The sequence below is a fragment of the Ovis aries genome, chromosome 9 (genome assembly GCF_016772045.2).
Source record: "Ovis aries strain OAR_USU_Benz2616 breed Rambouillet chromosome 9, ARS-UI_Ramb_v3.0, whole genome shotgun sequence".
NCBI classification, from domain to species: Eukaryota; Metazoa; Chordata; class Mammalia; order Artiodactyla; family Bovidae; genus Ovis; species Ovis aries.
In genome coordinates, this window is record NC_056062.1 from 67867867 (window position 1) to 67881656 (window position 13790).

A 13790-nucleotide genomic window follows, 5' to 3' on the forward strand; every position below is an offset into this window, starting at 1 on the left:
TTCCGGAGGGAGGGGACATATGTATACCTGTGGCTGATTCATGGGGATGTATGGCAGAAACCAACGCAAGACTGTAAAGCAATTATTCTCCAATAAAATAAATTAAAAAATGAAAAAGCTGAACTTTGGCTGTGGTATGGAGATTATGTTGCAGAAAAGGTGGAAACAGGAAGATCAGTTAGGAGAAAAGCATAGTAGTCCAGGCGAGAGGTGACAGTGGTTTGGGTTTGGAACCAGGTGGAGTGCTGGAAAAATAGTGGATTCAGGATACACTATTTTGGGATAGAACTTGTTAATGAATTTGACATGGGGTGGGTATAAGAAAAGCAGAGAAACAAAATTTCAGCATGATGACATACATGAATAACAGTTGTATTGACACTGTCTATTTATCTGTCTCCTCTACCAAACATTATTATAATCAGCATCTGGCAAAAAGCAGGTGCTCAATACATACTCATTGTATAGACAACTTTGGGCAAACCACTAATAATAGTGCCTCTTACCTCTACATATTCTATCCTTCCAGTTACCATGTTAGCACCAGCTAGAGGAGCATGAAGCATAATGCAGCCTCCAAACTGGTCGCTTCCTATTTCTTCTCCAAACTTTCCTTGGAGACATGTCTGTGTAGCAAATTCACCTTTAAAAATAAAATTGAAGATACAATAAAGGAAAACTATGTCAAAATCTTCTCATTATATAAAGACTGCTTTTCATATCTAGTTATATCTTTTTATTCACATATAATTTTAATCTTATCCTAGAACATAATTGCTTGCATTCATGTTATCTTCTCTTCTGCACAATAAGGAAGGTAAGTGCCTTGTCTTATTCACCACTGCATTCCCTAAAGTACTTAACTTTGCTGTGCTGTGCTTAGTTGCTCAGTCATGTCTGACTCTCTGCAACACCATGGACTATAGCCTGACAGGCTCTTCAGTCCATAAGGGACTCTCCAGGCAAAAATACTGGAGTGGGTTGCCATGCCCTCTCCAGGGGATCATCCCAAACCAGGGATTGAACCCACGTCTCCCGCACTGCAGGCAGATTCTTTACTGTCAGAGAAGCACAAAAGTACTTACTTTAATATCTTTCAAAGATACTAGATAAATACTTGAATGGCTGAATGAATGCTGATAAAGGTATTTTGCTTTATTATCTCTGAATTTATTTTCCGCAACATTTGGGATTAACATAGTTGATACAATCTTACACTGGTACAAGATTAGAACCTGCATTATCTCACTTAATTCTTACAACGATAGTAGGTTGGCAGAACAGGAAGTATTTTTATATAAATCAGGATGAAACTAGGTTTACAATGGACATAGTGAGATGATGAAGATGAACTGGAATCAGAATGCGGGTCACTTGACATTGAATCCATTGAGCTTTGTCTTATGCTTTCCACTGAAGAAAAGGCTGTACCTAAGGTATACCAGTTATTACTCAACTACTTATCAGATTGTAATGGCAGTGGGCTTCACTGGCGGCTCAGTGGTAAAGAATCTGCCTGCCAATGCAGGAGATGCAGGTTTGATCCCCTGGGGAAGGAAATGGCAACTCACTCCAGTATTCTTGCCTGGAGAATCCCACGGATAGGGGACCCTAGCTGGCTGCAGTCTACAGGGTCTCAAAGAGTCGGACATGACTTAGCAACTAACCAACAACAACAGTAGTAGTGATCACATAAAATATTTAAAGAGACTTAAATGTACCATGCTTCCTAACTATACACATTTATATAGTTATACATAGTTTTATGTAAACATATATACACACATATGTGTGTGTGTGTATTCACACATATACATGTGTGCATGCTAAGTCACTTCAGTCGTGTCCAACTCTTTGCAGCGCTATAGACTGTAGCCTGCCGGGCTCCTCTATCCATGGGATTCTCCAGGCAAGAATACTGGAGTAGGTTGCCATGTCCTCCTCCAGGGGATCTCCCCGACCTAGGGATGGAACTTGCGTTTTCTGCAGCTGCTGCACTGCAGGTGGGCTCTTTACTGCTGAGCTACCAGAAGTCCATATACATACATATATATTATATACATGAGAACTATGGTAGGTTAAAGATAGCCATAGAACCAGTCCCAACTATTGACACCTGAGTAGAAAAGACATATGTCCCTTCAGGACCAAAGTAACTAACTGCTGGTGCTTAACTTCCCGGCCTTCTGATCCCCTGTCTCAGAGACCATGGAAACCCACGTGGAGATGAAGCTTCCATCAGCACAGACACTGGAAAATTACAGTGTCCCCCTGTATGAGTCAGAGCCCCCCTGTTGACTCATACTGGTTACATGTAGCATAAATAAGAAATAAACCTTTACCATTTTAACTCACTAAAATTTGGGGCTTATTTATTGCCAGTGCATAACCAAGTCTATTAGTTCTGAACAGGAGCTGATTTTGCCCACAGGGAATATTTCTGAAATGTCTGGAAACATTTAAGTTGACACACTAAGGCTACTAAAGTTACCTGTGTCGAATCCATCAGGACATGCTGGGATTTTGTTATTCCACTCCACGTTGTCAGATCCTCTTATTAAAATATTTCTTGTAAGAATTCCAATTTCTGCCCTTGCTTCAAAAAGAGTTCCATCAGGGAGGGTGACAGTGATCCCCAAGTGTGTGTAATTCAGTGGATCAGTGAGCGTTATGTTCCTGCCATCAGCAGATACAGATGCAATGGTCCTTTCTTCATTTTCTCGTTGGCTGTGTCTGTAAAAATTTTAACCACAAGCTCTCAGAATTAATATAAATTAACACAGTATTGCTTTGGTGTATTTGTTTTATTCTATTTTGAAAACTTCATCTGTAAAATAGGAAAAAAAATGTTTATGTCATATAATATGCTGAAGAGGAATTTGAAGATGGTATTTTACTCCCTCTAAAGTATTCAAAAGAGCAACTCCTATACAACTTTGAGGATCACACACAGTGGCTCTCAACCAAGGGTGATTTTATTCCCTTGGGGACATTTGGCAATGCCTGGACATGTTTTTGGTTGTCATAACACAGCAAGGCATGGGCTGTTGTATTGGTGTAGGTGGTGTTGGTGTTAGTATTGGTGGTACTGGTGGTGGTGGTGGTATTGTTGTTCTTGGTGGTGTTATTGTTGGTGGTGTTGGTATTGATGGTGGTGGTGTTGGTGTTGGTGGTGGTGGTGTTGGTGGAGGTGGTATTGGTGGAGGTGGTATTTGGTGGTGGTGGTGTTGGTGGAGGTGGTGTTGGTGGTAGTGGTGGTATTGGTATTGGTGGTGGTGGTATTGGTGGAAGTCGTGTTGGTGATATTGGTATTGGTGGTGGTGGTATTGGTGGAGGTGGTGTTGGTGGTATTGGTATTGGTGGTGGTGGTATTGGTGGTATTGGTGGTGGTGGTATTGGTATTGGTGGTGGTGGTGTGGTGGTATTGGTCTTGGTGGTGGTGGTATTGCTAGAGGTGGTATTGGTGGTATTGGTGGTGGTGGTATTGGTATTGGTGGTGGTGGTGGTGGTGGTATTGGTATTGGTGGTGGTGGTGGTGGTATTGGTATTGGTGGTGGTGGTGGTGATATTGGTCTTGGTGGTGGTGGTGGTGGTATTGGTCTTGGTGGTGGTGGTGGTGGTATTGGTCTTGGTGGTGGTGGTATTGGTACTGGTGGTGGTGGTGGTAGTGGTATTGGTGTTGGTGGTATTGGTGGTAGTGGTGTTGGTGGTATTAGTATTGATGGTGGTGGTATGGGTGGAGGTGGTGAGTGGTGGTAGTGGTGTTGGTATTGGTATTGGTGGTGTTGGTGGTGATGGTATTGGTGGAGGTGGTATTGGTGGTATTGGTATTGGTGGTATTGGTATTGGTGTTGGTGGTATTGGTATTGGTGGTGGTGGTGGTGGTGGTGGTGGTGTTGGTGGTGGTGGTGGTGGTGGTGGTGGTATTAGTATTGATGGTGGTGGTGTGGGTAGAGGTAGTGGTAGTGGTGTTGGTGGTGGCATTGGTATTGGTGGTGTTGTTGGTGGAGGTGGTGGTGGTAGTGGTGGTGGTGTTGTCGGTATTGGTATTGGTGTTGTTGTTGGTATTGGTATTGGTGGTGGTGGTGGTGGTGGTAGTGTTGTTGTTGTTGTTGTTGTTGGTATTGGTATTGGTGGTGGTGGTGTTGGTGGTGGTGGTGGTGGAGGTGGTACTGGTGGTAGTGGTGTTGGTGGTGGTATTGGTATTGGTGGTGGTGGTTTTGGTGGAGGTGGTGTTGGTGGTAGTAGTGGTATTGGTATTGGTGGTGTGGGTGTTGGTGGAGGTGGTGTTGGTGGTAGTGGTGGTATTGGTATTGGTGGTGGTGGTATTGGTGGAGGTGGTGTTGGTGGTAGTGGTGGTATTGGTATTGGTGGTGGTGGTATTGGTGTTGGTGATATTGGTCTTGGTGGTGGTGGTGTTGGTGGTGATGGTATTGGTGGAGGTGGTATTAGTGGTATTGGTGTTGGTGGTATTCATATTGGTGGTGTTGGTGTTGGTGGTATTGGTATTGATGGTGGTGGTGTTGGTGGAGGTGGTGGTGGTGGTAGTGGTGTTGGTGGTGGCATTGGTATTGGTGTTGGTGGAAGTGGTATTGGTGGTGGTGGTGGCGGCGTTGGAGGTGGTGGTGGAAGTGGTATTGGTGGTGGTGGTGGCGGCGTTGGAGGTGGTGTTGGTGGTGTTGGTATTGGTGGTGGTGATGTTGTTGTTGGTATTGGTATTGATGGTGTTGTTGTTGTTGTTGTTGGTTTTGGTGGAGGTGGTGTTGGTGGTAGTGGTGGTATTGGTATTGGTGTTGGTGGTGTTGGTGGTATTGGTGGTGGTGGTATTGGTGGAGGTGGTGTTGGTGGCATTGGTATTTGTGGTGGTGGTATCGGTGTTGGTGATATTGGTCTTGGTGGTGGTGGTGTTGGTCTTGGTGGTGGTGGTGTTGGTGGTGATGGTATTGGTGGAGGTGGTATTGGTGTTGGTGGTATTCGTATTGGTGGTATTGGTGTTGGTGGTAGTGGTGTTGGTGGTAGTGGTGTTGGTGGTGGTGTTAGTGTTCGTGGTATTGGTATTGATGGTGGTGGTGTTGGTGGAGGTGGTGGTGGTGGTAGTGGTGTTGGTGGTGGCATTGGTATTGGTGTTGGTGGAAGTGGTATTGGTGGTGGTGGTGGTGGTGGTGGAGGTGGTGTTGGTGGTATTGGTATTGGTGGTGGTGGTGTTGGTGGTGGTGGTATTGGTATTGATGGTGGTGGTGTTGGTGGTGGAGGTGGTGTTGGTGGAGGTAGTGTTGGTGGTGGTGGTGGTATTGGTATTGGTGGTGGTGGTTTTGGTGGAGGTGGTGTTGGTGGTAGTGGTGGTATTGGTATTGGTGGTGGTGGTGTTGGTGGAGGTGGTGTTGGTGGTAGTGGTGGTATTGGTATTGGTGGTGGTGGTATTGGTGGAGGTGGTGTTGGTGGTAGTGGTGGTATTGGTATTGGTGGTGTTGGTGTTGGTGGAGGTGGTGTTGGTGGTAGTGATGGTATTGGTATTGGTGGTGGTGGTGTTGGTGGTGGTGGTATTGGTGGAGGTTGTGTTGGTGGTATTGGTATTGGTGGTGGTGGTATTGGTGTTGGTGATATTGGTCTTGGTGTTGGTGGTGTTGGTGGTGATGGTATTGGTAGAGGTGGTATTGGTGGTATTGGTGTTGGTGGTATTGGTGTTGGTGGTATTGGTGTTGGTGGTATTCGTATTGGTGGTGTTGGTGGTATTGGTATTGGTGGTGTTGGTGTTGGTGGTAGTGGTGTTGGTGTTGGTGGTGGTGTTAGTGTTGGTGGTATTGGTATTGAGTGGTGATGTTGTTGTTGGTATTGGTATTGATGGTGGTGGTGGTGGAGGTGGTGTTGGTGGTAGTGGTGTCGGTGTTGGTGGTGGTGGTGTTGGTGGTGGTACTGGCATTGGTGGTGGTGGTGGTAGTGTTGGTTGCAATGGTGTTTGTGGAGGTGGTGGTGTTGGTGGTGGTGTTGCTACTAGTAGGTAGTGGCTGAGGATGTTCCCAAACCTCCTGCGATACACAACAAACAATTAACCTGTCCAAAATGTCAATAGTGCTGAGGTTGGAAAAACCCTTACAGAGGGAGTCTACTGGAGGTTTCAGAGCAGGGGAAAGAAAGGACTGAGGTGAGTTCAGGATGTTTAATTTCTACCCATTCCTTCAACACACCCCAAGTTCCAACAAAAGGACTGGCCAAATCAATAATATTCATGTATGAATCCTTCCAACAAATGTTTATTGAGCGTCTAGGAGGAAATGGCAATCCACTCCAATATTCTTGCCTGCAAATTCCATGGATAGAGGAAATTCTATGAACAGAGGTAGGCTACAGTTCATAGGGTTGCAGAGTCAGACATTACACAGCCACTGAACAAGAACAAGCCTGTTTTCTAGACATAGAGTTAAGTACTGGGAGATGGGTACCAAGCAAAAGTGCCCCTAACTTCAGAGAGACAAGTGTTTCTATGGCTGATTTTATGTTTTATCTACTAAAGCATGTGACTGGTGCAACTGACAGAGGTGCCTTTAAGGGAGTTATCGATGTATCTTCCTGACACTGCTTTTTGATTCCTCTCTTCCTTGGCAAATCTTTCTCCTCCTTTAACTACCAGGTCAAATAACAATGTTGCATCTGAAATAGATTGGAAGGCACCTGTCTCAACTTTCCCAGCCCTTCTAGATTCCCAGTAAGTGCTGCCTGATGCCCCGTTAGCACTCACAGTTACCACACGCAGACCTATCACCCATTTACTTCTCTGTCCCTCCCATACCTGTCTGCTCCTCTAGGTAAGGCAACCACTGAATCATTCTGTATGCTGAGTACCTGTCACAACTCAATCGTAGATTTGACTGACTGAACAAATCAATGCAGAATAAATTCCTGAGGGAAGAAGGTAGAGGAATGGAACCCAAATAAGAAGATGATGGAATATTCCAGCATGAGGGACTGGGAGTCTAAATTCAATGGAAAGTAAGGAAAGCTGGAGGAAGAGGCATTTCAAGGGCAGAACCCAAAGAACTTGGTGATGTGCAGGAAGTGAAGAGAGCTGATAGTCAGAAGGTCACTAGGAACATTTTTGTGAAGATGAAAATTAGACTGTAGGGCTTAAAGGGAAAAAATGGAGAGTGAGAATGAAATGGAAGAAACGGGCATGGTGATTCAATAACAGAGAGAGAAAGGGAGGCGGTGGAGAAAGAGACAGAAGAGCTAGAAGAAACAGGAGACCAAAGCTGGTTTTTTTTCCAAGAGGGTAAGTGGATGGAAAGACATAATTCCCAAAGACCCAAGGAAGGAATTAGAGGGGAGGGGGAGCGGGAAGGGGAAGTGGAGATTAAGGATGTTTGAGACAGGGTGTATCAATAATATTACAAGATCCCTCAGGTGATCTGAACTAACCCTCTCCCAGTTCTCTTGGATTCAGATGATACAGAGATGATATTTTTAGAAAAGTTCTCAAAAGGATTTTTCTATGTTAGGTGCACCTAAATGCACCTTTCCTTCCTTTGTAATAATATCCAACATATATTGCACTAACTTTGAGCCAAGTTCCACTCTGTTTTACACATACAAACTCATTTAATCCTTACAATAATTCTGAGATACATACTAACAGCATTCCAATTTTAGTGAAGCACAGAGACGCAAAATAATATGGCATTAGGCCTCGTAAGTAGTATTGCTGGGGGTTGGACCTAGGTCGACTGACTTTAAAAGTAGTATTCTTAACCACCTGCTTTGCAAACTCTCAAATAGGATTTACAAATGAAACAGTGAACAACTAATTAGATTTGGTGGGAAATTCCTAAATTCTTGTTTATTAAAACTTGGTTTTGTTGTCAGTCACTCAGTGGTGTCCAACTCTTTGTGACCCCTAAATTCTAAACTTACTTTTCTTTCACCCAGAAAAGCTATGAGGACTTCCTATTCTATAAGTAAGCCCTGTCATTTTGCTGCTTTTTAATTTTGCCGTTATATCATCCCAAGGGCAGAGATAAAAAAAAAGAGGGTGCTTATAAAGCTAAGTATATATTTAACTCTTCCTAACATGTGCAAGTCTATTTTTAACTCAGAAAGGGATAAATTCAAAATGCCATCTTGAATTTTAATTCTAAATTGAGTCACGACCTTAATACAACTTAGCTGTTTCTTGTCATAAATTACTGTTTGTTCCCTGATCCACAAACTATATCCAATTTTGCTGTTACATAACTTGAATAATAAAGCAAAAATAAAGCTCCTCTTGCTTTATCTCCCCACCAGTATTCTTGGCGTAGCTATATTAGTTTTGTTCCTCGTATTTCTTATTTGCTAAAATATATAATTAAACAGTAATTAAGGGTCATAGGCAGTTTCATGATAAAATGTCAGACATCAAAGGTCATGTTAATCATTAGTTACACTATAATTTCATCCCTATCATTCAATCATTACTAACAATTTTGCTCCATGGGAACCACTGCCAAGACTGTAAAATTAAAAAGACTTAACTAGCTGCTTTCAACTGTGCTCCGTTGGTGACCCCAAACAAAGAAGCTCATTTACATTTTTGCATGCATTGATGTACTCAGCTGAAGCTCTCACTCAGAGGTTTTCTTTTTTTTTTTTTTTAATTGGAGTATAATTGCTTTCAATGTTGTGTTAATTTCTGCTGTACAATGTGAATCAGCCTCTCCCACCCCAACCCCCATCCTTCCCACTCCAGGTCATCACGGAGCACTGAGGTGAGCCCCCTGTGCTCTACAGCAGCTTCCCACTAGCCATCTGTTCCACACGTGGTCTGTATATGTGTCAATGCTACTCTCCCAGTTCGTTACACCCTCCCTTTCCCCACTCTGTCCACATGCCCCTTCCCCACGTCTCCGTCTCTATTCCTGCCCTGCAAAAAGAAATCATCTAGATTTCTAGATTCCACATTCACACATTAATATATGGTATTTGTTTTTCTCTTTCTGACTGCTGTCTGCATGACATCACTCAGAGGTTTTCAAATAACTTTTAATAGCAGAATGCGCTTGTCAAATGAAATCTTACGTGGGAACTGCACCATGAGAAACGACTAAAATCTTTTATTAGTATATACTTATACTTTTTCTTATGGTAAATTCAGTCAATAAAAACTCACGCTGGAATCAACTCAATGTTAATATCTGGCAAATAAATATTTGGCTGTCGAGGCTTCTTTACTTGAGGTTTCAAATTTAAATTAAATGGCTGTGGACCTCCTGAATCATACCTTTTTTACAGTTACAAATTTCTACTCTAAATCAAAATGATCAGATCCATCATACCTGTGTCCTGTGCTTGCAATTACAATCTTATCTCCTGGTTTCCATGTTACTGCTTCTTGTAAAATCAAAGTCCGTTCCCCTGCCTTTGCAGTATGAGCCAAACGAGTCCAGATCACAGGAACAGGCAGACCTGGAGCCAACATACAAACCAACTGAGAGTTTCCTCAGGTATGTCTTCTGGAATACTAAGAGTTTTATGCATTTTAATCTCCTGGATTGTATAACTTTGAGAAGATTCATTTTAACTTAGCATCTTATACCTTTCTCAAAAAAAAAAAAAAAAAACAAAGCACATTTAGAGTGCTTGCTTTATAAAAGTAATAGTCACATTTGTAATAACACGCATGGGCCTCCACATTTTGTAAAAGTCCTTCTGCAATGATATATTTCATTTATGACAATCTCCTTTATGTAAACTCAGTATAAATGGCATCATTTTGCCATTGATGTCCAACTCTCTGCGACCCCATGGACTGTAGCCCACCAGGCTCCTCTGTCCATGGGATTTCCCAGGCAAGAACACTGGAGCGGGTAGCCATTTTCTTCCCCAGAATAGTATGATACTCTTGATAAAATGGCCAGAGGCATACATTGATAACATGGGCAGAGGCCTATTACCTTTTTCTTTGTTGATAGGAATTGCTTAAATTGATAATCTGGAGACAAATGAAATGTGTAAATTTCTGAAAATTTCATTAGTGTATACATTTAGCCCAATGCAGGACATATATGGTCATAATCAGGTATCATGTTTATATATTATAAACTTATAAAAGAAGTAGATTATTACAATAGAGAGGGCTTCCCAGGTGGCACTAGTGGTAAAGAACCCACCTGCCAATGCAGGAGACATAAGCCATGTGGGCTTGATTCCTGGGTTGGGAAGATCCCTTGGAAGAAGGCATGGCAACCCACTCCAGTATTCTTGCCTGGAGAATCCCATGGACAGAGGAGCCCAGGGGGCTACATACAGTCCATAGGGTCACACAGAGTCAGACACGACTGAAGTGACTTAGCACGCACGCACATTACAATAGAGAAGACTTCATATAAAAAGGTTCACACCATACTTCCTTTAAACAATGCTACCCTGACACCACAAACAGGATTATGATAATTTTTATTTGCTGATAATTTTCCAGAATGTAGTTACAGAAAAGTGCAACTATAAATTTATAGTTGTATGTTAGAAAGAGCCCATTTTAAAATACAAATGGAAGACGTGACAATTTTTGTTTCCAGACTTAATGCTTTTCTATTCAGATCAGATGAATAAAGAAAACAATCAATATGGACTGTCTCAAGTGCTAAATTAGGCAAACAATGTGACCGAAGGGGTTTCCAGGAGTGACCTTGGTTGTGTGTCTTGGTGGTCTGCAGGGGCTGACCTAGCCTGTGCGAAGGAGGGAAGAGGTAAAAGGGGATAAAGAGAGAATACATAAAGACAGGAGAAGCTTGGTAAGGCTGCATTTAGAGAGTTATCAGGAGGATTATCTCTGGCTTCTTGGCTAGTCTCTCCTGGACCAATTCCCTGAGCCATACCATGCAGATCCAGGATTCCTTCCCTCACAGCCAGCGTTTTGGCGCCATATACTGGGAGTTCAGGAGACCTCAGGTGCCCATGCAAGGTAATGACCGCCCTGTGTTGAAATGGAGCTGCTTCTGTCCCAATCTGCAAGGGATTTCACGAGCATCACTCAAAAAGCTGAAACTCATTAGCCACGATTGTAATCACCCAAAAGCAAATTCCTTCCTACTCTCCCCTCTTTTGAGAATGGATTACTCCATTCTCAGTATGGAGAGACAGTTAAACCTTACATTTTCTAGTCAGTCAAATACACTGTGTCAGACCTTTGGAAAGTATACTGATTGACTTTGGCCACATACAGCTCAGAGGTAATATTTTTTTGCACTATTTAAATTTCTGCCCTCTGAAAGCATGCTTTGTCTTCGCATTAAAAGCACAAAAATATTCTGGGAAACTTACAATCCAGAAAAAAAGACTTCACGCTAAGAACTGAGATCTACAAAAAGATATATTGGTGAGAATATAGCATAATTAACTGTCCATTTCACACATGATATTTTAAAAAGAAATGGAGAGAGGTTACCAATAAGTTATCTCATATACCTGCAGAATGCCTCCATCTGTAATTAGAATATTTTCTGCCTGGAGTTCAATGTCAGCTTCATGAAATATTAGAGTTCCGCCTAAAAACCATACAATTTTGAAATATATTACAAGGAAAATTCATATTAAAAGCTATTTATTAAGTTATACATTAAAAATTTGATTTCTTATTCCTATCTGCTATCACTATGCATGTAACTTCACTTCAGTTCTTTGGCAATATGAAGTAAAATCAAACCGCAAGCCAGATTATTTTCCCTTGATCATTTGTTATTTTAAATGCTACTAAATAGTGCAGCTACAGTTTCTAGTTCTATAAACACAGGACCTCAAATTTAAATTAAGAACAAAATATTGAAAGAAAAGAAAAATACTTTTCATAGAAAGTACTGTAACGTCAACATTAGCACCGAACTTTTATCCACAAATTTGCACCAGCAATAGCAATAGCCTATGATTAGCATAGTTAAAGAATGTGCTGGGATACATTTCTTAAGAGACTGATGTAGATTTGTGGACAGTAAAACGTCACTTGTTCAAATGTTCAATAGTTATTAACTTCAAAGAAGTGAAACACTGCTATTAGACCAGGATTTGAAACAAAAACAAAATGCAAAGGCCTTTGATTAGCTAAGCCCATTATGGCAAAGCTTTATATATTAAAGCTCCAAGTATTTCATTCTTGCCAATTATTCTCTCTTTTATACACAGTTGTAACAGTTCTGGTTATTTAATTTTCTGTATTAAAAATAGAGTATTAAGAAGCAGAGAGAACTTTGGGGTAACAGTTGAAAGCAGGTTCACAGGCAAAGGTTAAACCACAATCTGACATCCAAGAGGAGCAAGAGGGGGTCATTTAGAATAAAATTTAACGAATCTCCATAGTTTTTACAATCCCCAGGACCCACTATACTAGTTTTTCTAAATAGGAAATACTATTTTGTTTAATTCACTCCATGTGGATTCATTTACACATATACACACACAAACACTCACAGTTATTGAAACAAAAGTTTAAGAAATATTTAACTTTAAAAAACATGCTTACCCATATGAATGTGGTACACTCTGATATTTTCTATTATATTTTATTAAAAACATTCTGGTGGCAACACAATAAATAATTTCATAACAACAAATGGATAATAACACTTAATTTAATAAATTCAACACTACACTCTGAATTTGAAACATGATATAACTGTGGATGTTCATAATCATGAATCTTGATTAAATTAACCTCACAGAACCATTTCATAGGCAGTCTTAGAAACAGATTTTCAGAAATTTACCTTGAATAAGCAACATTTTTAGGATGGGGGTATTTTGATCCAGCAAAATTATCTGTCCTTTTGTAATAACGACTAGGGAGCCTTCTTCTGGGGGAGATTTTCCTCCCCATGAGGAGTTGGAGGACCAAGTATCCACATACAGGAAGTCAGCATTAGCCTGTAATAGAACACAAGAGACTTAAAAAATTTAATTCAAAGATTTCATTATTTCTCAAAATGAAAGATATCTAACACAATTTCATTAATAATAAAGTATGACCTACTTTAAATACATTAGAGCTGCCAGTTGATTCACAATAATAAAAAACAAAAAATCTATTACCAATTACCTGCAACCCAGACTAATCAGAAGTCTGAAATTATAAACATTTTAGTAATAAGTAAAAAAAAAAAAACAACCCTACTTTAAATTTATTATAATCACATCTCAGTTATTTTTTGGAGAAATTAACAAAGTAAAAAGTCCATTACTAGTGACTTCACTTCCCATAAGGCTAGTTTTTCTACAGCTGAGGCTACTCTATGCCACAGCACTGTTACCCGTTTGGCCAGGCCGGTGCTCCTGATGCTGACATGGACTGGAGCCCACCCTGAAGGAGAGTGGGCATTTGTCATGCAGATGATACATGTCTTGTTGGAATACTCAACATCACAGGTGGCTTCAGCTACGGTAACGAGAACATCCTCTACATTTTCACTGAAAAGTATAAAGAAGGAAAACAAAACACAGATGTTTTTCTCAAGTTTCTAGGTCACACTGACAAACCCTATTATTTGTATTATTGTAAAAATAATGATCTTACCCCATGAGCTATCAAAGTGCAGACTGACACTTTTTTCAGTAGTAAAACTTTAAAATATTTGTTGAGAAAAAAGTAAACAAAGAGATTAAGAGGTTGGGAAATAAAACTATATAAACTAGCAAGTTCTGCAGCACTGGAGAAAAAATGCTTCGGTTCAAATTATTGAGAGATTCTACATTCTTCTCCAAAATGGCACTTTAATAAGCGACTTTCTGTGATCATTTTGTCTAGCTGACATTTTTGCCATATTCACAGACTT

At 40.9% G+C, this 13790-nt stretch overlaps 1 protein-coding gene across 5 annotated transcripts in view; it reads right to left on the bottom strand.

Moving 5' to 3' along the window:
- The window catches only part of PKHD1L1 (PKHD1 like 1), a 193822-nt gene that overhangs the window by 87669 nt on the left and 92363 nt on the right, over window positions 1-13790 (bottom strand). For all 5 annotated transcript variants that reach the window (XM_060393472.1, XM_042254383.2, XM_060393473.1 and 2 more), the window contains exons 42-48: window positions 13269-13425; window positions 12729-12885; window positions 11437-11516; window positions 10848-10977; window positions 9306-9435; window positions 2492-2733; window positions 507-643 (exon numbers count right to left, since the gene is read on the bottom strand). In XM_060393472.1, coding sequence (XP_060249455.1) covers window positions 507-643; window positions 2492-2733; window positions 9306-9435; window positions 10848-10977; window positions 11437-11516; window positions 12729-12885; window positions 13269-13425 — 1033 coding nt within the window. The remainder of the gene's footprint in view (window positions 1-506; window positions 644-2491; window positions 2734-9305; window positions 9436-10847; window positions 10978-11436; window positions 11517-12728; window positions 12886-13268; window positions 13426-13790) is intronic.